Below are 24,121 nucleotides of genomic sequence, written 5' to 3'. Positions count from 1 at the left end.
AATTCCTATGTTTTTGATCTAAGGACCATGATCTAAAACTGGATGAAAAATAAGTCACAAAACATAATTTAGTACAGTTAAGAAATCCCAATGGAGTCATCATTCTGAAATATCATTAATTCAAATACTTATGAGATCAAAGGGAAGTTTTACACTTTGGGGCAGTCCAAAGATTTTTATAGAAAATTAAATATTTTTTTAAAACAAATCTTGGCGTTGGTTTGTTCTGCATGTAAATATATTTTATCTGTTTTCAAAAAGGCATGAAGCAACCAGGAAATGAGGAATCCATTTAGAGATATTAGCCCAAATAATAAAAAAAAAACTATAATAAAAAGCACAATTTCCAGTCAACACTAGAATAATAGCCAGATCAAGAATAATAACCAGAATAAAAATACCAGGTCAAGAATATGAGAACGTCATATAAGTAATTTCTCAGAATATCTAAGGGAAGAATTGAGTCAAGACAGAGGAAGGATGTGCCAGCTGATCTGATAGGACCAAAGGGATCCAATGGAAACATTTGCTTTTAATTTCTAAAGTGTTTGGAGAGTAATGTTGCTTTATGTTATGATATATTATGTCATTTTATATGTCAATTTCATATGACTCCATACAAAGCACATACATTTGGAACTTAATAAATTAATTTTTTGTTTTAAATTGGTTTTTCTTGTCAATATTTAATAGAGACTATAAAAGGAAAAGTTTTGGCATTTATGAGAATTTCAATGAACAAATATTTTAAAGAATATATAAAAGGCACTCCTCGGGGTGCAGGGTGGAAAAAGTAGGTGGAAGAGACACATTTTGAAAGCTCAGCAGTAATACTAGAATTTACCCTCCCTTTCTGCTCCTTTCTTATTTGCTTTCTTGGTCGCTTTTCCTTCTGACTCCTATTTTACATGGTGTGTTGCTTCACATTTTACCCTCTCCCCACCTTCCTAATTCTGTACCTTCTCAACTAGTTCCCAGCTATTTAACCTCTTCAGAGTGCATTTATCAGTCCTTTCTCCATGTGATTACTTCCAAAGTCATCCTATCCCACATTTCCCCCCGACATTCTCTCTCCCTGCCCATGAAATGGAATGTCTCCCTGGCCATGAAGATGTTGCTTTTTGGTTGAGGGAGAACAAGGCAGTTCTTTGGGACCCTAAGTGGCATCAGGAGAATGACAGTTCAGAAATAATACCAACATATGCCACAAAAGGACTGTATAGTAACCTGATGCCCAGATGCACCCAGTCGAAGAGAAGGACTTTTCCGGGTCCTTAACTCCACCTTCTCAGCACGAGTGCCCAGACAAACCAACGTTTTTGAGCTTCTGAGCATGCTACAGATGGACCTCAGCTTGGAAAGGCCAAGGTACCTCCTAAGGTTTTGAAATTACACTCCTGAGGAAGTCCTCTCTCAGTGGGGAGCAGGCACAGGGAATGCCCACACCTGCTGCCCACACTCTCCTGTGGCAATCTTCTCCTTGTACCAGGGACAACAATTACATTAAAATTATCATTAATCAAAGCACTAATAGCTAACAGTTGCAGAAATCTCATCACAGACCCTAAAACTCTTCTACATGTCTGCTGATCATGGAGGCATCATCAGAAAATTGGTATTTAGATTGTCTCCCAACATTAAACAAACAGCTAAGCACTTTGCAGTACAATCCATAAAATGAGCTATGATCTAGTCACTGAAAAAGTTTGTGAATAACCGTCATGACTGAGGAAATGCTTATGACATGTTAAGTGAAAAATCAAAAATAAAATTCTATGTACTGGATAATCTTAACTATGTTAAAATAAATATGCACAACCCCCGCCAAAACATACACACCCCAAAATTGAAAACAGTGGTTACTCCTTGGTGGAAGAACCATAAGTGACACGATTTTCTTTCTTATGCTTTTCTGTTTTTGATTTGTTGTTATTTTTTGTTTTGTTTTTAAGAGTCAAACTGTGGGTACTTGTAGATAAGGCCAATTACATGACAAAGCAAGTCTTCATAGAAGCAACAGAAGATCTACTGCCTCAAGTGACCCTGGGGAAGCCTGAGCTTGCTCATAGCTGGGCGGGAAGCAATGAAGAATGTCCAGGGAGACTCTGGGCAAGGGAAATCATGTGTGAACAGGGCTGTCAGGAAAGATATTTTTCAAGAGGCCCTAACTTATGGAAGGGAAGGGTTTGGAAATCGGGATGATTTTTCTGTGTGACAGCAATATCGAAGAGGCCAACAAAATATCATGACTGTGAAGATGCCTGAAAATTATGTGTTGCATTTGGGGACATTTGTATCATGAGCTAAAATAATTTTGAAACCTTGGCCCTTTTTCCTGGCACCTCCGGGCCCCTATGCCAGATCCCGCAGGCGCAGTGAACACGTGCACTAGAGAGTGTCTGCAAGTGAGAATTCTCAGTGTTACAAGAATCTGCCTGGCTGCAAAAGGAAAAGGCTCGAGAACACTTAGGGGACAGAAATAAACACAGCATCCTCATATAATTTTTTTCCAGTGGACCCAGTGAAATTAGCTTCAGTCCAACTCATCCAGATGTCCAGTCACACTCTTTTGGAAAGCTTGGCGTGATAGGCAGAGGGAGGGAGGGAGGCTACAGAAACAGACCATCCTGAAACTAACCTTGTTTGAATATGCATAAGTCAGAGGATGGAGAGAAAGATGCCAGTTTATCACTGGTGGCACACTTTTTCATAGTCCTGTAGGTCAAATCATTAGATCTCATTTTTGTTTTGAGTTGTTTTCAACATATGGATACAAATGCACAGGTAAAGGGGGGAAAAAGATCAGAAGTGTACGAAATCAGATAATAAGAGTGTGTGTTTTTTCTCTAAGGTAATAGAATTATGAGTGACATTTCTTTTCCTCTTTCTTGTTTATGTGTATTTGCATTATTATTTACACTTACATTTCATTGTTTGCAATGACTATGTATACTTTTGGAAAAAGAATATTTGCTTTAAAAGTTTTAAAAATGCTGGATTAAAGGCATACCACTTTGATGTTCCATACCTTAATAAGATCACTATGAGAAATAAGAGAGTCACACTGCCTCTGAAATGATAGTGCCAACACTTTTCTCCTAACCATATCAGGTACATTTATTTATGTCATGGATATATTTATTCTAATGAAATGCCTTTCTTCTGAGAGCAGTGATTATTTTCAAAACATCTGTCAAAGAAAATTAAGGGAAAATTATACAATCACACGTTATAAAAAAAAAAAAAGAGAGAAACTGAGTAAACTCTAACCCCACTCCCCTCCAAACACAACAAAACAAAAACATAAAAGCATAAGGAAGGGGAAAAAAGTATCATTCATGCTTCTGCCACTAAGAAAGAGCCACTGTTTATAATTTTGGGCATGTATTTATTTGAACATAGTTAAGATAAGTCTGTACACGAAATTTGATTCTCTATTTTTTACTTAACATGTCATAAGATTTCTCCAGTCTTTAAAATGTTTTTTCACTTTGAAAGCGCAGGATGGAACTTCTATCCTCAATCCATTACTTCAGCAAAGAGGAAGGTCTCTCCAGCTCATCATACTTTGCTACTACATGGATCACTGCATTTCCAAAAATAATGCTCTAACCATGAGGAAGCCTAACAAATAAAAAAACATGGCTTTAAACCTTTTCAGCCCAAACTGCAGGGAAACAGGCCCCATGGGACTCTGAGGTGACTGTGTCATGCAGGGGCTCCAGGAATCCCAGACAGGTAAGCGTCGTGATGATGCCAAGCTTGGGTGAAAAATCAGGAAAGGCTGTTTGTCTAGGCCCTGCCTGAACAATGACAGAGGCCTCTGATAGAAAGAGGCTGTGGTGCGACCCAGAAGGACCCGAACTTCTCCATTCAGGAGCCCCCCGCCTTGCACAGAATGTCACTGATGGCTGTTGGCCCAAAAGGGACCTAAGGGTCAGCACATGATCCACCACGTGGCACCTGGGTGCCTTCCTTGACCTCTTAAATGGGAAATAATCTAACATGTATAGGTGTGGGGGTGGAAAAGAGAGAAGCAAGTCACTTTCCACCGATCTACAATCCACCGGAAATTGTAACTGATCTGTACACAAAAAATTGATTTCAAGAAATATTGTGTAGGTATATCGTTGAATGTTATGAATTTGCTTTCACATATTTTCCATAATTCCACGAGCTCATCAACTTGAAACAAAAGAGCAAACAAAGGAAGCAGTCCCTAACTACAAGATCTCATCTAAAACACATCCAAACCCATAGCCAGGGCTAAAGTCCAGGCCTTGGTCATGGAGCCCAGTGCTGGCCCCCTTCACCTGGGCCCTGCAGTGGCCTGTGCCTGCCCAGCACTCCCTCACAGTTCACAGCACACGCACCCTTCAGCTCCCGGCCTGATGCCAGCTTCCCAAAGCAACACCCCTGGTGCCTCAGCCAAAGTCATCTGTTTCCTCTAAATTCCAAAAGCAAAACTGACCATATAGCCCAGATGTTCTGGGACAGTCTTAATTTCAAATACTCTATCTTGTAGTCACACTAAGTTTTTCCTTTTAGGGATCGAAACTAGGGTGTACCAAAGTCATAGCCTGCTTATGATAAATCATTTTCTTCCTTAGCTTATAGTTTTAGCATATTCTTAACTTCTAAGCCAGACCTTAAACTCCCTGTAAGTTTTATGTGTACCCCTCAGTGCCTGGCACACTGCCATGTATACAGAAGGTCTACAGGTAGACACGTGCCTCGTAATGACGTTTCCATCAACAACAAACCACATGAGTGACAGTGGTCCCGTAAGATTATAATACTGTATTTTACTGTAACTTTTCTATGTTTAGATGTATTTAGATACAAAAATACTTGCCATTGTGTTATCATTGCCTATAGTATTTGTACTGTACACGTTTGTAGCCTAGTAGCAATAGGGTGTGCCATTTAGCCTAGGGTTTGTGTAAGTGCACTCTCTGATGTTCGAATAATGGCAAAATTGCCTAATGATGCACTTATCAGAACATATTCCTACCATTAAGCAACATATAATGGTACATATGTAATACATGGATTCATTTTTTCATTACTTGAAAAAATTACTGCTGTAACACATATCATGTATCAATAAATATCTGTTGAATGAATGAGTTAGTTAATTAATTTGAGAACATATTTTGGTGAAACAAAAATTGCCCACACTGAACTTACTAAAATAGTTCAGTGTAATGACACATACAGCAGGTAACCAAAAGAACTGTGCCTAATCGATTAACTGAATAATTAATTAATGCTTTCAGAATAAAGAGACTATTAGGAAAAAAATTCTGAAAAGTCAGGAACATTATGGGGAAACTATGTCTGGTGCCAAGAAAGCTAGCTGAGAAATTCAAATTCATGGCAGTCCAATTTTCTCCATTTGAATAGAGATAACCTACCCTACCAAAAAGTATTGTCAAAATCAGAAAGCTACATCAGAATCAGAACAACATGGGAAAAGAACTTACCTCTAATGCCTAATATGACCAAGAGAGGTAGGCAGAATAATGGGCCCCCAAACATATCCACCTCCTAATGCCCAGAACCTGTGACTATGTTATTTACATGACAAGAGGGAATTAAGCTTGCAAATGGAATCAAGGTTACTAATCGGCTGACCTCAATATGGGCACTTCTGAAAGGGGTGAATGTATTCACAAGGGCCCTTAGTGAAAGAGGAAGGCAGGTGCATGGCCCTTATAGTGTGAAAGGGACTCAACCTGCTGTTGGCAAGTCTGAAGCTAGAGGAAGGGGTCAGGAGTGAAGGAATGTGGGCAACCTTCAGAAACTGGAAAAGAGAAAAACAAACAAACCAACCAAAAAATGGATTCTCTCCCCTAGGGCATTCAGAAGAAACACAGCCCTGCTGACACCTTGATTTTAGCCCACTGAGACCCTTTTCAGACTCCTGACCTCCAGAACTGTAAAACAATACATTCGTGCTGTGTTAAGCCAGTGAGCGGTAATTTGGCATCTGTAGCCATAGGTAACTAGTACACTTAGCAACATTAAACGTGGTTAGTATAAAATAACTAGTATATGCCAAGTACCATGTCAGATGCTTTCCATATTTTCAGTATCCCCTTTCATCCTCACTATCCCCCTTCATCCTCACTATGTCTGTGCACATTGTATATTCATACCCTAATACCCTAAATTTTTAGCAATGAGTTTGAAGAAGTTGCCTTATTGCCCATGGTTTCTCAGCCAATACTTGTAAAGATGGAATCCAACCCAAGACACTGTGGCTTCAAGGCCATTCCTTTCCCCACAGCATCCTGCAAAGTTGTTAACTAGCTGGGGGCACAGAGCTCTTTGAGAATCTGAAGAAATATGTAGATACTCATATCCTCTCAAATGTAGAGGTTCATAAAGACTCTGTCAAAAGACTGATCAATGCTGTCCTACGAGTCTGGGAAGTTTAGATTAAGAATACTTATCTATAAGTTAATTATAAACGATAATACATGATTCCCTTATATAATGTGTTTTTATTTCATCTCCACAACTACATCAAATGTTTCTGAGCTCAGGGTCTGTATCAACTTTTTATTCGGGTCCTCCAGAGCACCTTCCGGAATGCCGAAAGCTCACTGAATGTTAATATACAGTTCACACAGAAGATGCATTTTTGCCACTCTCACTATCCAAGATCCGACCTTAAAACACCTTCTTCTCTATTTAAACCAGAAGTTTTTATTTGTCAATTGAGAGAACAGTATATCTGACCTAAAGAGATGGGTTTCACATCTCCAAGTTAACCCGGCTTCCAGCTTTAAAGCCTCCTTGGAGTTGGCAGACATTAAGCATATTACTGCTTTTAAGAGTCTTGTGTTTGACTCCTGATTTTGTCACGTAAGACTTAGAAAATCATGCACAAACTACCTGCATAACCTCAATTTGTTTGCCTATAACATGACTCTAAGAACAATTACCTTGCAGGGTGATTATAAAGATAGCACTGCAAAGCTGCCACGATCATAAGAGATACTCAGAGTAGTCATTATTCGTTTCCTTATTATAAATGGTACGCAAATCTAGCAAATAGTTATCTACCGCTGGCTAAAATGGGGTTGAGAAAGACTGTAACAAACTTAGAAAGTATAGATTTGTTGAAAAGACAAGGTAAATTGAGATAGTCTATAAAAGACATAAAATACAGATTTAGGGCTAGAATGAAGTAAGCCTTCTAGTCCGAAAGAAGAATGTAAATAAAGTCATGGACATAGATAAGAGGGCAGCTTACACAAGAAGAGCAGGAGGCCAATCAAACCGGAGTGCAGAGCTGCTTTGGGAAATACAAGACACCCAAGTTGTCTAAATAAATTGGCCTGTGATTCATTGCCAGCCTGAGAAGTTTAAATGTATTCCAAAGAACCAGCATTTCTTGATATGTTTCCTGTGAAACATCAATCCTGCCTGTTGCCCTGCCAAAATAAGTAGAAATTAAAATAAAATTAAAAAAAAGCTCTGCCGCTCAAATTAGTTTTGGAGGCGCTCTATACTCCATCAGCCTCCTTCACCATGCACATCAGCATATTAAGGGCTCTGAGAATTCTGCAGTAAGGAAACACATTTAAGTTTACTTAACCCAGCATTTCCTGAGTGTATTTAATCACAGAACCTTGTTTTGAAAATATTACTCATTATTATCCCTCAGCACTAGTGTTTTATAAAACAAATTCTGGGAAACTGCAAGAGACCAGTGAAGGAAGTTGGCATAGGTCTCCATGAAAGCCAAGTTTGGGTTCTGACAGGGGTGTGCAAAAACGGGTGAAGGAGAAGAGAGATGGAGATTACATGCAAGCAATAGGATGAGTGTCCAGCTGCCATGGGAATGGCAAGGAAAGTATTTATTCAAAAAACATCACAAAGAGACAATCAAGCAAACCTGATGATTGATTAGGAACATGGGGGAGAAATGCCAAAAGTATGAGAAATAACATCAAGGTTCAAATCTTGTGCAGCTGGGACATGGGGGCGCCAGAATTCAGTCAACAAATAGGGATTGGAAACAGCCATTAGCCCCTCCATCCAACTCCCAGCTCAAATAATTGGGGGAATCAAAGGTAGCAACTATTAACAAAATTCGAATGCAATACTCTGAAAGAAGAATGTGTTCTCCAAGAAGCTGAGATCTACCACATTAGCATCTTGTTAAGAAGTGAGATGTTAAGGACCTCAAAGCTTAAACAAATCTGAAACCAGAGTGAGAAAGTACAGAAAGGGCACCATGAAAGTAGAGCTGTGAGTTTACGAGACGAAAAAGCAAAAAGTAAAACAACAGATACTTGCACTAAAGAAGGATACGGGAAGTCAGAGAAGAGGGGTGGAGCAATGAGTGAGGGCAGAAGGGAACAGAGATAAGGAGAAAGAATGACAGCATTCATGAATATGAATTTCACACCAAAGGGCCATACATAGCACAGCTAATGAGTCATCTCTCCATACTCCCAGCAAAGGTTACAACTGAAGTATTGTAACCCAAGAGACTGAAGAGGTTAAAGTGACCTCATAAACGTAGGTAAGTTTTTTAAAAAGTGAGTAAATACAACCACTTGTAAGTAGAAGCCGCTAGTTATGTATAAAAGAAAGTAACTGGCAAACCTCATATCTATTTAGAAGTGAACTTCCAAAATGAATAAAAATTTAGTCAATAGAGAACAGAGAATAGTGCATAAAAGTTTGGGCTTTGGAGTCTCGTAGGCCAGTGTATTAGCTGACCACAAACTATTTAATTTCTCTCACCCTCAGGCTAATGATGGCTTCTAATTCATAGGAACATGGTAAGGATTAAATGGCAAAATGGAGAGCATTTATCACAATACCTGACTGATATGGACTAATGTTCAATAAGTCACCGTTAGTTATAGGAGCAATTGCAGAGGTAGTAGAAGTAAAAATTTTTGTTGCTTTTATTTTGCTCATAGGAGATGTGACCTCCAAAGAGGAATAAATCTGCCTCAGCTCTGCATATAGTAATGTATAATTAATTATACAGTACTTTCCACCAAGTGTATTTTTTAAGTTTCACAGCTTGGGGTTTCTATTGTTCATTTGTTTTGTCATTTAGCTGTATTTTAGGTGTGTCATTACCAAGGCGTTTCCGTCACACATAACCTCAGTCAAAACTGGACACTTGCAACTTTACTGAGATTCAACATGGCAGCCTTGGCTATATTGTACCAGATGTCTAATAATGAATTCGCATATCTTTTTCTATATAAAATGCATTCTTTCGAAATTAAGCAAGAAACTAGCTTTTAATTGAATTATGTCATAATGCTACATCTATATTAAAAATAGATTTCCCAAGCAAAAATCCAGAGAGGCCTATAGAATGAATACTGGATTAGGAGATTTTTAAAAAGATGCAAGTCCTCATCCCAGCTCTTTCAGTTAGTACTGCTGTGAGTCTCAGTTTCCTCACCTGCAAAGTGAGATGTCTGACCTCATATTAAGATCCCTTCACTTACAAATTTCCTGATGCTAAAATGGTGATGAGCTCCAGAGGCAGGGCAACTCTGCTCTTACCCATTCCTGGTGGAGATTATACACAGAGTTATTTCAAGTTTAAAACTATATGTACTTAAAAAGAAAATTTGGGGAGATCTTCACTTGACCCCAGTAACTTGAGTTACCAAGAGAAAAAAAAAACTGGAAAAACTAGTAGACATGGAAAACAAACAAAATGGAAAACCAAGCCAGTTTGATTTGTCAGTGAGCTCAGAGCATACCAACCACCACTTCTCTGTATTTGAGCAGAAAGACGAGATGCCACAGTAGAAGAAAGCCTGGGGACTTGAGTCTCCATTTCCACCATGGTGTGCTTGGAGGGACAACACTGTTAATTGGAAATTCCTCTTAAAGTCCTTCACCAGTCTACAATTCTTACAAGTTGTAAAGCCCTCCAGGCCTTCTCTTCCCCTTCTTAACTTCGACTGGTTATCAAACTGTACAAAATGACAAGGAAGCTAAGGGAAGTGATTCCAGACCAAGCTTTCGGGCCAGCTACCCGGTTGGAATTCAAGCTCCACAACTACCTTGAGCATCCTTCTTAACCTCTAAGCCTCAGTTCCTTCAACTGTAAAATAGAGCTAACAGCACTATTTGACCACAAAACGGCTGTGATAATCAAATGAAACTAAATGAGACTGCCCAAGATAGTGTTTAGAGATGGCAGATGCCAAATAATTATTAGCTGCTGCTGTTGCTGATGGTACTACCGTTGTACTATTGCTATTATTGTTATCTATGGATGATGACAGTGGTGATTGTCAATTCATCAAATAATCACTTATCAAGGACTTACTGAGTACTAACACCCTGTGGGAACTGACAATAGGTGGTAGAGAAAAGGCGATTCCTAATAACTTCAGTTTCCTTCAACTCTGTACTAATTTACAGCAAGAAAAATTAAAGTAACAATATTCCTTAGAGCAGAACAGCATATAAAACAGAAAACAAACTGATTTCCTCATGCTCCTTCCAGCCTGGTTTCTACCAGTGTGGGATCTCCCAGCCACCATGTGTGGTACAGCGGGTTTTATTTGCCACCCCTGTCTGCTATTTGGGCCTGAGGAGCAGTGTCGAGTCCGACTCCAGATGCTGGAGCAGAAACTTCAGTGGCCACTTAGCTTAACACCTCCTTGGCAGGGCTAAAGTCAACACCACAAATTCTTATTCTACAAGCATCTTGAGCTCTGGTTTCGAATTTCCTTGCTTTCCTGAGTTAAGGACAGACTCTTGGTGTTAAGGGACCTGGAGTTGCTTACAGCCCCTGAGGCCAGAAACCTTGCTCAAACACAAAATCACTAATTTGCAGAACCTCTGTCAGTGGAGATTTCTCATAAAATGGGCCCCTACGTTACTGTTTCATTATTTTTTTTTCTAGGGAAATAAATGAAATTGTTGTTATATTCTCCCCCTCCTACAGCCACTCTGTTTAATTGGAGCTACCTGTACGCATCCCAGAGGGCTTACGTCAGATGTGCCAAAATGAGTGGCTGTGGTAGGTGCAGGCAGCAGGCAGGGCCCCTAGGAGAGCAGGCACACCAAAGCAGCCTGCACACAGCTGGAAAGTAACCCTGGGGGTTTAAAACGTCACCTGGCAACTGTGAGCCTCTTCCCACCCCGAGCTGCTGAAATTTGATATTTCCTGTTACTTGTGGGACGTGTAGTTGAGGTTATTTCAATTAAATGCACATCTGTGTTCGGCATATTCAATAAGCCTCAGTGTTATGTAATCATGAACTTGTGTTTTAAGCTGGGAATCTGATGGTTAGGTCTGATGTAGCTACAGGTACAGCTTAATGAACCTATGACAGCAGGGACTGGGCATGCATGTCTGGGCTGCCTTTGTCTCTGCTTTTGTAGATGGCTGAGTGATTAAATTTTCTCATATACTCAATCTGTCAATCTCAGTCTCTCTCTCTGCCCCTCCCTCCATCCCTCTCTCCCTCTCTCTCTATACACACCTCACACGCATCATTCTTGTTAGTGACAACTTTGACACTGTATTATTTATGTCAGAAAACAGATATCTTGCCAGCAAAGAATTTATCTGATTTAGGTCTCTGTTGGGTGGTTAGATCAAGATTCTACCTACTATTTGCCAACACTCAGTAAAACAACATCTTGCATAAACAAAATGCTACACACAAAACAGGCGAGTGGCCTCCCTGTCACCTACTCCGTGCTCATGTGAGCCCAGCGGAGGCAAGTCCAGACTGACTTAAGGCTAGAGACTCACACTTTGGCAAGAAACAGCATTTGCAAGAAAGCTTTATAAAGTTTGTGTAGCCTACTCCAAATATTTTATTTTAAATAAATCATCAAAATCAAATCTAATTCTTTTCAGTTGAAAAGGGAGAAAGAGAGGCTGTTCCATGTTATAAAAAGACAGCAATGCTTTTTCATACTTCCTTCAGGTCTGATTTTCAGAGGACTTTTGTTCCCCTATTTTGAGAGAGTCATCATTGCTCCTTCAGGCCAACCCTACAAAAACTGTCCTACTGTGGGTAGGACAACAGTTTGTGCCTCCTCTATTATTTCTTACCTACAGAATTGTAAATTACCATTACTGCTGACTGTTATAAGGAGAGACCCGTAAGAATGTTCTCACATGTACTTCAAGTTTCCTCTTCATTACTCCTTTCAAAGATCTGAGACAGCCCCCAAACACTACCAAGATTAAAACTAACCCAGGCAATAAGTGAGAAATTCTGTGGGATTTTAAGAACAGATAATGTAATGCCATTACTGCTGGAAATAATGCAACATTCATTTAACTACCACAGGTAACGAAAATAAATTGGAGAGTATTTGAAGCTCTATAATCAATCCATTTAATTTACATATGCATTTATTTGTGCATGGATGTATTCTTGCCTCCTTTCAGAAAAGGGTGGGAAGCAGCTTACAGACATACAAAGTAAATAGTTGAAAACATGTAAGAGTGGACATATATGATGAAGCCAGGAGTAAGCCTATTACTCAAAACCTGCATGCTTTTAGAGGTGGAGTATAAATTTATTTTTAGCTTCCTAGCAACAAAAGTAAAGATAGTAACTTTTTAAAATCATTCAAGATATAATTATGCCTTCATAATTTGTTGCAGGCTTAGAGAATTAAAATACGGAAACATACTCAATTAAACCCAGAGGCTTCTAAGCTCACTTTACTCTCCTACTGCATCTAATCCACAGGTGTCGAGGGTTAGTTAGTGCTACTAGTACCACAGGTGCTCATGTCTGCATTCACCCATGCTGTTTCCTCTATTTGGAATGCCTGTGGCACCCAACAGGGGTAATTTTGCTCCCCAGGGGACATTTGGCAATGTCTGGAGATATTTTTGGTTGTCACAACCTTGCAGGGGATGCTACTGGCATTTAGTGATTAGAGGCCAGGGATGCTGCTAAAAATCCTGTAATGCACAGGACAGCCCCACAACAGAGAATGATCTGGCCAAACTCTCAGTAAGACTGAGGTTGAAAACTCTGCAGTAACGTCATGGAGAGTGAGTGTGTGTGTGTGTGTGTGTGTGTGTGTGTGTGTGTGTGTGTGTCCAAGAGAAAGAGGGAGAGACTGTATGTGTTTTAATAAGACATAAATTAATTGTTTTTCTGGCTTTAGAAAACACTAGACTTTTTTGTAGTTTCATCCTTGCTTTCTCTGCTCTAGAAATCCATTTTTCAAGAGAGCTTGCATAATTTACAAAGGAGGAAAAAATGTGCCCAAAGGTTTGTTTTGAATCCTGGATATAATGACAAAGAAATTTCAAAGTAGGAGGTCTCGAAGCCACAGCTAAAGGACATCAGAATAAATTTACCTGAATGTGCTATGAAAAGCTGGGCATTGCTTAAAAACTGGAAGTCAGCCCATCTCTTAACTCAATCTGAACAAAAAAGCCTCCGCAAATAGAATGCGTTTTACAGCAATGATGGAAGAACTGCTGGAGAGCAGGAGAGAGTAAACAGATGGAAAAAAACACCAAAGGAAATTGAGAAATAGCCATCTGATGATGTAATTGAGACTTGGACAGAGAACCACATGCATGGGCTCTTCCAGCACTGACTGACCTGCTCCATGCAGGTGCAGAGTCACTGTCCTCCCGGTGCCCCTCCAGCTGGGTGGTTTTCTCCCTTGCCAATTGCCTCTCTCAGTGATAGAAGGCATGAGCTTATTCACGTGGTTAACACAATATGGTACTTAATATTACCAGTTTAAAGCTTGCTCCTACTTTATAATACCTTTCCTTCCATTTGTATTCTTTTCTTTTTCTTTATGATGTCACCAGTTTTCTAGACATGGAAAGTCCAGCTCATAACGAATAAACTAATAACATAATGTAGCTTTTCTCTCAACTATCTCAATAATCACCTATTTGATCCTTGCAAAATAAAGTCAAATAATTCAAGATTTAGACTGTTTCTTACAAGATTGGCTTTTTTTTTTTTTTTTTTTTTTTTTTTTTTGAGACAGAGTCTCGCTCTGTCATCTAGGCTGGAGTGCAGTGGCATGATCTCAGCTCACTGCAACCTCTGCCTCCCAAGTTCAAGCTATTCTGCCTCAACCCTCCTGAGTAGCTAGGATTTCAGGCCCACACCACCACGCCCATCTAATTTTTGCATTTTTAGTAGAGATTTGTTTCACCTTGTTGGTCAGGCTGGTCTCAAACTCCTGCCCTCAAGTGATTTGCCCTCCTCAGCCTCCCGATTACAGGCATGGGATTACAGGCATGAGGTACTGCGCCCAGCTGGTCATATGTTTTTATGAAGCTGCTAAGCAGTGATCCTGCCTGACAACAATGTGATTGGCAGATGTAATGAGTCTGTGCTCATGCAAATTGAAAGAGTTAACTGGAAAATAAGAGTCATTCCTATGAGGTCTGTCTCTGCTTCGACTAGGAGACACTTTATGGGGAAATGCAAACATCTCCATTGACATGGACACAGAGGAAAACTTCATCAATGTAGACTCTATTCTGCTCATCCAGAAAGGAATTAACTGGAAGGCAGCCTCTGAACCATCCATAAACAAACCCTTTCCTCAGGGTTTCTGGGAGAATGATTAAATGTATTAGATTGTACACGTGTTTTTAAATCAACTGGTGTGTTAATCATAGCTAATTTGTCTTCCTGCATTATTCTCTACTAAGTCATATTTCATTGGCTTCCTTTGAGTTATTTTATTTACTTCATTATCTTTAAAGTAAACCCTTTTTATTAAATCTATAATTAAATTTTCAGTAATTCAACCAGCATTTTATCTAATATGTAACTATTTAATAGCTCTCTGCTTCTAAAAATAGTAACATGTATAGTAGATAAATATTATATTTAATAGTTTTATATAAATACACACACACACACACACACACATATAATGACCCTGCATATCTATTGTCCAAAGGTACTAATCAATTAAAAAAACAACAGAGTCTAGTATTCTAGTAATGTAAACTCTATTTTAGAGAAGTGGAAAGAACAAACCTGTGCCCATGTGAAAGCCGCTTTCAACTGTCTTCCAGTCCACTTCTCTAAACATAACTGGCTCATAAAATACGCTGATAGATTTTATGACTTTGTTAATCCTACTTATCATACATGGGAACTAACTTGACAGTGACATTACTAATACGCCTCTTTCAGTAAAACACTCCAGGAAGCTATCTCAAAACCATATGAATTTCAGGAGGACTAAAATGGCAATTTGCTAATAGATCTAGGCGTATGTCTACATGTGGGACTGATATGAAGCTATTGCTATGCTCTGTCTGTATGATCAGTAGTACAGTCTCAGGTGGCTTTCAGAATAGGCCATGCTTAGAAGGAACTTTCAAGAATACAGTTAAAAACAGTCATGAATCACACAACAACATTTTGGTCAATGATGGACCACATATAGGACTGTGGTCCCATTGGAATATAATACTGTATTTTTACTATACCTTTTCTATTTAGATACACAACTACTTACCATGTGTTACAATTGCCTACAGTATTCAGTACAGTGACATGCTATACAACTTTGTAGCCTAGGAGCCACAGGCTGTACCATATAGGCTAGGTGTGTAGTAGGTTATACCATCTAGGTTTGTGTAAGTGTACTCTATGATATTCACACAACAACAAAATCGCCTAAGGATGCATTTCTCAGAAGGCATTTCGCATCCTGTTAAGTGACACATGACTACATAATAAGATGGCAAAACCATCAGCCCAATGACTTCTTGTTTTCTCTTTGCCAACAACAAGACTGGATGCACCCAGGTGACGTGGTGATGAGGTGGGGGTGGGGTGAGGGAGCAGAAAGTGCAGCTGTTTGGTTTTATAATGGGAGAAGGAAAGCCCCTCCTAGACTTTGTATAATGTTTGGTTTTACCAGATAGCATTATCTTAACCGCGATGACTACAAATGCTATTAGCAGTTAAAATGCACATTAAGTTATCTGGTCCTTTTTAAAACCTAATCAAACCATTTATCTTCTTAATTTCTCATAGCAACAAATTCTGATGGAAGTATCTATATTTGTCTCAATTGTACTTCTGTGGGAGAATTACAATTGACATAAAATGTCTGTAGGGAGGTCAGATGATCCCATCCTATATATACCTACAAAAATAAAATGTGGGGGAAACATACACCCCTATTTTTCTTGTCGCACTATAAAATGCAAAACAAATACTAATAGCACATTTTCAAAGGAATAAACTTACTTTCGGTGCAAATAGGACAGCATCCTTTTCTGTTGAGAATTTTGCCCTAATCAGAAGAAAAACAAATAAAAAGTTAATGTTAAAAAAAAAATGGTCTGCTGAGGACAAATATCTTTTTAAAATCTAATACAAGATAAACCAATGAAATCAGTCCAAGCTGTACTTGAACTCAATGCCCAGATGGTGATGATGATGTTGAAAATGAAGTTTCAAGTATCAGCTTCTAAGGCCAGGCAAAGTCATTCAGTAAACTTTCCTGTTTTTATCCTCCAAGAAATATAATACCTAAAGGGCTCACTAGTGTGATTTTTCTCACATGGAAGGAAGATGAAGACAGTCTGGACTCAACCTTTTCATTGGTATCCAAATCTAGCCCTTTAGAGACCAAGGGCACACACATAAAAATGAGAATTATCTGTCAACCTATAGATCCCTAGAACACCTTCTTTCTGTCTTTGCTTGTTGGAGAAGCTTAAACAGTAAACTGTAATCCAAACTCAGGAATCATCAGCCCTATGGATATGGGCAATATCTGTGCTACAGATCAGATTCAGTCAGATTTCTTGTTTCAGAAAGTGGCAGGTTGTCCATGTTGAATAACTGTTATGCACTCAAAGCCAAAGAAGCTGAGAATTTTGAAACACTGGGTAATGTTTCATTACCTTTCTGGAAATACACTGCAATTTCCTACACTGCACGTCTTTTAAGTCTTTTTAATGCATGACATCTAAAGGAGGTGACGTATTCTTAGGAATCATATCAGAAAATTAGTTGTCTTATCTCCGACTCAATGGTTAATCACAGAGAAAAAGAAATGTAGAAGAAGTTTAACATTTAGAGAGCACTTGTTATATAACAAACATCTTATTCGATATTTTACTTATGTTACCCAATGTCGGGTTAGTGATAAGGATTTAATGAGTTAATACTTATGACCTATTAAGATTTAATGAACATTAGAGATTTCATAATCACTGTTATTAAGATGCACAAGAACCTTATGAGCTGAGTATTTCCCTTTTTATAGGTGAAGAAATTGATGTCATGCAACACAAGGGTAGTAGAACCAAAAATCAAACCTAATTTTGTCTGACCCTAAAGGACATTTTCTTCCCCCTGCAGAGTTTTGTCCTCTTGAGTCCTTTCTCTTTAAGATAATTTAGTATTTATCATCTGCTATACGCTAGACTGAGTGCTATGCATTCCTCATAATTTATCATTTAAATTTCACAATAACCCTCCACACGCGGTTGTCCTTATCCCCTGTTTACAGGGAACTAAGGAAACAGACCACGGAGAGGTTGCCAAGGCTCATGTCAAAGCCACACGGCTCACACACTGCTCATTCACTCACTCACTACTGGTCAGTTCCATCAAGAGTAGGCTTAAGTACTCAAAAAGAAAAAAATCAGATTGACTTAAAGGATTCTGGTAAATTATTGAAGATCTTTAATCAGGTCTGATTTGTTTTTGCATCAGCTAGGCCTAAAATGATACGTTAAAGGCTTTGACAACTTTGAGTGAGACTTAAAACTCAGTCCCAGCCAGCCATCCCATAGTGCAGGAGCATCACGACATATTTTCATTGCCTAGAGCTCTGCTGTCAATTGCAATTTGGCACAGGGGTCTCTTTTGGTTTCTCAAGACTGAAAGCAGTTGCAGATGAAGCCAAATGAGGTCAGCTCAGGCCGAGGGAATGACGGCCCCAAGAGGATTAAGGTGCTCTATCCCAATGCAGCAGAGCCGCCTTAAAGCCAAGGCCCCAACCAAACATGACTACAATTCCCTACATCCACATCTCAGTGGAAACTTCCATCTCTCGTCTTCAGAAAATGAAAGTGGCAGTGATGATATCACTAAATTAGATGGGGGAATAAATCAGGTACAAGCTGCAAAGTCAGAGCACCTGGGTAATATGCAATTAGCTGTAAGACTCTGGTCATGCTGCAGGCTCATCCATAAGCAGGGTCTAGAAATAGCACCCACCTCAGAGGGGTGACGTTAGCATTAAATGAGATTAGCGTTGTGACTATAAAATCTCAGTACGTATTAGAGATGGAGAGATGACAGTGTCCTGATGACCCAGTCCCCACTGCAGCCCTCATAGCCCTTCTCACAAATGGCACTCCTTTGCATCTAGGGGAGTTGCAGGATGGCGGGGTGGGAAGCGGGGGCAGGACAGGATAGACAGGGAATCCAATCATAAAACCCTTCTTCCACAAGAGACATTTACATCTGGAAAAAGAGATATGCAGTAGCCAGGAAAGACAGAGCAGGGAATACAAGCTACTCTCTCTCTCTCTGTTTTTTTTTTTTTTTTCCCCCAAAATTTCCCCAGGCAATGTAGGGGAGGGGAAGTAAGTTTTTAACAAGATTTCCATGGTAGATAGAGCCGAGTTATCTTCCAAAGATCTCCTGCCAGCCCCTGAGAAGGGAAAGTGTGAACTGGAGGAGTGGTTGGAAGGAAGCCTAGAAATAAAAAGGTGGTCCCTCAGGCAGGGGCCTTGGCAGGGGCACCAACAAGCTTTGACAAGGCGTGGAGGGGGTGGGTGGGGCAGGGAAAGGCCTCTGCTTGGAGGGATGGATGCCCCTGGCCCAAATGTGGTCTACAGTGATGGAAGGCTAATGAGACACCAGTGGCATAAAGAACGTTGACCTCCCCCGGCCCTCCCCTCCCCCAGCAAGAGCACAATGAAAACTATCAATCCAGCTACAAGTGGCAGAATTCAAGTGAAGCTGGAAACTCCACGGCGGCCTGCTGAGGCTAGTTACTTGAGCCACCAGGTTGGCACAGCATCCTGTTTTTGTCTTGTAGAATAAGGAAGCCCATTATTACTAACATGTGCTGCAAGAGTTCATTAGCAGCGAGGGTTCCCAGAGGACTGGCATAAATGATGTGATCCCATTTTTCCCAATGAATATTTATAAGCAGACCGTGTTCAAGTCTACTTATTGTATCTTCTTTTTTTTTTTTTTTTTTTTTTCTTTTATGGGAGGCTTTCAGTTTTATGTCTGAGGCTTTTTAAAGCAAGACTAATTAGGGTGTTTTTTTTTCTCTTCTTTTCCTCTCCTCTTTATTCAGTTGTGCAATAGCAACAGCTGTTGTTTTTTTGTGCCTCATTTGGCACTCAAGTAAAAACAGCAACTTTTGTTTATAATAATAACAGATGTGAATAAAATTAAAAGCTGTCTATAACAGAGAAGGGAGGACATGTCCTGAATATATGGATATATTTTTTCATTCACGGGAAGGTATTGAATAGGGTTGACATTTTCCCAAAATGTATAAAACTTTAAAAGGTTTCAAGTTGCTGAGGTGAATTCAATGAATCTCATGCTTTAGAAGATAATGGTTGCTTTATTCAGTGTGCTGGAGCTATGGGTTTTTGAAAAGAGATATTTCCATAAGGATGCTATTTCCATTTGGGGCTACAATGGAGGCCAGGATTAGAGAGAGAAAACTTCAGCAAAGAAATCGGGGATGCTGTGAGGCAGGAGAAACCCCTTGTGGAAATATTAATAAACAACCACATGTTACTTTGAATGTCTATAACAGGAAAGCGCTGATTTGAGAAGGGAGAGAAAAGAGGAAAAGGCAAAAGACAGTTACGATGTTAAACAAAACCTGGCAAAAGAAAGCAAAGAAACAGATCTTGCAGGAGTTGGAGAAGTTTTACAGAATGAATGGGAGAAGTCAATAAGAAATCAGAATTCGGACAAGAGCAAAGCAAAAGCTATTTTCATGCAAGGATAAAATCTGCAAAAAGAATGAGCAAACTTTGCAAGGGGCATTTGGCTACTCAGGAATGTGGAGGCTTTGGGGGAGCTGGAGTCCGTGTTTGGAAGATGGCACGTGACTGTGCCACACACAGGACATTTCTCAAGACACTAAGGTAAAGTCAATCTGCATTCCAAACGTACCTGTGGGCAGCTACTGATGGGAATGCACTGCTTATTGCGACACTCCGTCCTGCCTTTCACACAAGCACAGATGGTACAATTGATAGAGGACCACATCTCTCCATCCTACAAGAGAGGACACAGGATCCTGTCAGCAGCTGGAGGCTGACAGGAGTTGAGGCAACAGACTGTAATCTCTCCATGGAGGAAAGCATTTCTTGCCCTGAGTGAGGGATGCCATCATTAGACTAAATGACTCAGGTGTTTGTATGTACCCAACTGATTTAAGATAAAGATTAGTGAAGATTTCAGATTGTGTGCAAGCGTGTGTGTGTGTGTGTGTGTGTGTGTGTGTGTTCCTCCTCCTGGATATAAAAATAATTCTTGTGTGTTTAACCAAGGCATATTTACATCTTGTTGTCAATCATTGTTTACTTAGCTGCACCCTAGGGGAAAACCAAGCATGAATTTTCATACATGATACAATGACAGTAATCTAATTTTCCCCTGTTTGATAAGACTAAAATATTTAAGCCATCCCAAGCACCAATAGTTAATTGAGATGTCCAGAGATGGTTAATTACCAGATGTGCCATGGTTCTGGCCCATATGGGACATGCATAAAAGAGAGGCTAATTCAAATGACTCCCAGCGCTCAGACAGACACTTGATGGGCAAGTCACTGAAAATGCAGAGCTCAGAGAGAAGACTCCAAGTGCCATAGATATCCCATCCCTGCCTATCTAGTTCTCTCCTCTCAAAAAGCAGGGCAGCACTCTGGGATTCATTTCCTGGACTAGACCCTTGCTCAGACAGAAAGAGCTATTTAAGGAATTTCTTTCACTCATGAAATGTATAATCTGTGAATGCCAAATACACAAAAAGCCCTTGTACCTCTAGAGGATAGGCAGGGATGTGCATCCTGGCTTGTGGGTAAAAAAGATCACAGACAACAGAGTTGGGGTGAAAACAAAACAAGGATTCCTTCCTGAGCTTGCAGATCCAAGAAGCAGATTTTTGTTAAAAACAGAAACAGCTGGCCGGGCGCGGTGGCTCAAGCCTGTAATCCCAGCACTTTGGGAGGCCGCGACGGGCGGATCACGAGGTCAGGAGATCGAGACCATCCTGGCTAACACGGTGAAACCCCGTCTCTACTAAAAAAATACAAAAAACTAGCCGGGCGAGGTGGCGGGCGCCTGTAGTCCCAGCTACTCGGGAGGCTGAGGCAGGAGAATGGCGTGAACCCGGGAGGCGGAGCTTGCAGTGAGCTGAGATCCGGCCACTGCACTCCAGCCTGGGTGACAAAGCAAGACTCCGTCTCAAAAAAAAAAAAAAAAAAAAAAAAAAAAACAGAAACAGCTGAGATATTGGATGATTCCCCTACCTCTTTCCCTTCCTGACTTTTTGAAGCTATTTTAAGGACTGTCTACCCTCTAGTGCCTTTCAAGACAGAAAGACCCGACTGAATCTGCCTTAAAGGACACCGGACTGTTCCAAGTTCTCTGAGTACACATTTCTAGGAATCCATGTCTCCGTGAATAATTTTAAGCCTCAGTCATTTAAAGGAGCCGTTTTTACAAGGTGACTTACAAGTGTATTGCAGTGGGGCGTGGTGGCTCACACCTGTAATCCCAGCACTTTGGGAGGCCAAGGAGGGTGGATCACAAAGTCGGGAGTTCAAGATCAGCCTGACCAACATGGCGAAACCCCATCTCTACTAAAAATACAAAAATTAGCCAGGCATGGTGGCGTGCGCCTGTAATCCCAGCTCCTCAGGAGTCTGAGGCAGGAGAATCGCTTGAACCCAGGAGGTGGAGGTTGCAGTAATCCGAGATCATGGCAATGCACTCCAGCCTGGGCAACAGAGCGAGACTCCATCTAAAAAAAAAAAAAAAAAAAGAAAGAAAGTGCATTGCACACAGCACCATAGTGAGAGTGAGGCTGTTTCATCTGGGTGTTCTGGAGACAGAGGAGGAGGAGACTTTACATCAAGAGGACATATGAGCATCTCTGAAAGCCTGGTGTAAATACAACACACATGCCTCCCTCTTCACTGGGCATGATACCTTATGTCTTTTTTTGTCCTCAATTGTTTTCTCTTTTTTAATTTATTTTATTTTATTTTTAGTTCTGGGGCACATGTGCAGGATGTGAAGGTTTGTTACCTAGGTAAACGTGTGCCATAGTGGTTTGCTCCACCTATCAACCCATCACCTAGGTATTAAGCCCAGCATGCATTAGCCATCCTTTCTAATACTCTCCTTCCCTCTACCCTACCCCCCAACAGGCCCTATGTGTGTTGTTCCCCTCCCATGTCCATGTGATCCCATTGTTTGGCTCCCACTTACAAGCGAGACCGTGTGACACCTCATGTCTTCTTCCTATTCCATCAGAACCAAGACCTCTCCCTCCAACTACTTCAGCGTGATAGGAAGTCTGGCTCAGTGCAGCATGCCTGCGGAGCTACCACAACTGACTTGTTTATGTGGGTCTTGATTCTCACGGGTATCATGAGGTGACACCTTCGATACACAGTGATTTGACTCCTTCCACCCCTAGGGAAAATGGACTAGGTAGGAGGTACTTTGGACAAAGCCAACCATCTTTCATTTTGAAGTTTAAATGGCCATTGCACTGTTTCCCACTTGGGGTCCTCAGAAAATAATGTAAAATACACCTGAGATTGGTAACAGATGGCCAAAAGACAACCTTTTCCATTCAGCTGGGCAGAGCTCTCTCACCTGGCTCAACTACGTATGCTGTTCACATCCTTATCTGAATATCTTCCAAATGAGAAAATTTTTATTTGCAAAGGTAGCTTTGTGGAAAACTTCTAAAAGCATCAAGCTGTATAGATCCACCAGGATCTTGACAGGGATCATCACCTTGACAAGTGTCACTGAGCATCTCCAATGAGAAGAGGTACTCCCAGGTATTCAGGCAGGTTTTACAGGCTTAACATATTTCAGCAAAAATATAGTCAAGAAAAACATCTTTCAGATGGTTGATTCTCTGCACTTGATTCTAACTATATATGTATATATAATACTGTAATATAAATACATTCTATTAATATATGCACACATATACATTTGTATATGTATATAGAAATTATGGGATAACCCAATTTGCCTCGTGTCTGGAGCTTTTTAATTGTCAGCATAGTAATACAGGAGTTCCCATGTGCTTGTCTCATGACATACCCGGAAAATCTTGTTGCCAAATTTGCACACTTTGATGTCTTCTGGGGGCACTCGTAGGAGGCACTCTTCACAGCAGCCCTTCTGGCCTTGCTCGCAGCCACCAGGGTGGGAGCACTTCTTCTTGCAAACCACAGTAGAGTCCTAGGGGCCCAAAGGCAAACTAGAAATTAAAAATGATTCTCACCTCTACCAAACATCCTACCTGGCCTTCCTTTCATAACCCATAACTATCTGTGTCAAAGTCTGTAAGGTACCATATTTTAATGTATTGCAATAAATATTTCATTCACTTCAAAATGTGATTCGTTGATTAAGTATCTAGACCAGAATATGAGGGCACTATGGAAACTATGGCACGCAACCCCTCCCTCCCAAGGATTTATGATTTCACGTTCCAGAGACTGATGAGCCCACTCCACCAGCCTGTGGCAAGACCGCCCAGCTCCCCACGAACCACCAGTTTCCTTCTTCCTGCCCTCTACCTCTTCGCAACCTGCACTAATAGTGCTCTCTTGGGTCTCCTCCATGGCTTTATGCCACCTTTTGGAGCTTAACGTAAAGGCACAATATCTTTGGTCAGAAAGTAAAAGTTAAGAGCAAATGCACCACCTCAGGACAAGATTCCTCAAGTGTGTTCTGTGCTAACCAAGGAACTGAACGAACAGTTTCAAAACTGGACCTGGGTTCCAGACCTCTACTGGAGTGGAGTGACTTTGACCAGGCCACTTATCCACTGAAGGTGAAGAGTTGATATCATCTGTAAGTTAAAGAAGTATGATT

At 40.4% G+C, this 24,121-nt stretch overlaps 1 protein-coding gene across 2 annotated transcripts in view; it reads right to left on the bottom strand.

Annotated features, from left to right (window-relative positions):
* Window positions 1-24,121, bottom strand: part of LOC105475843 (BMP binding endothelial regulator) — a 246,167-nt gene that overhangs the window by 75,843 nt on the left and 146,203 nt on the right. For both annotated transcript variants that reach the window (XM_011731390.3, XM_011731391.3), the window contains exons 9-11: window positions 23,342-23,482; window positions 20,160-20,264; window positions 16,239-16,284 (exon numbers count right to left, since the gene is read on the bottom strand). In XM_011731390.3, coding sequence (XP_011729692.1) covers window positions 16,239-16,284; window positions 20,160-20,264; window positions 23,342-23,482 — 292 coding nt within the window. The remainder of the gene's footprint in view (window positions 1-16,238; window positions 16,285-20,159; window positions 20,265-23,341; window positions 23,483-24,121) is intronic.

The sequence above is a fragment of the Macaca nemestrina genome, chromosome 4 (assembly GCF_043159975.1).
Source record: "Macaca nemestrina isolate mMacNem1 chromosome 4, mMacNem.hap1, whole genome shotgun sequence".
Classification (NCBI taxonomy): Eukaryota; Metazoa; Chordata; class Mammalia; order Primates; family Cercopithecidae; genus Macaca; species Macaca nemestrina.
This window is presented reverse-complemented; position numbering and strand designations above follow the sequence as displayed.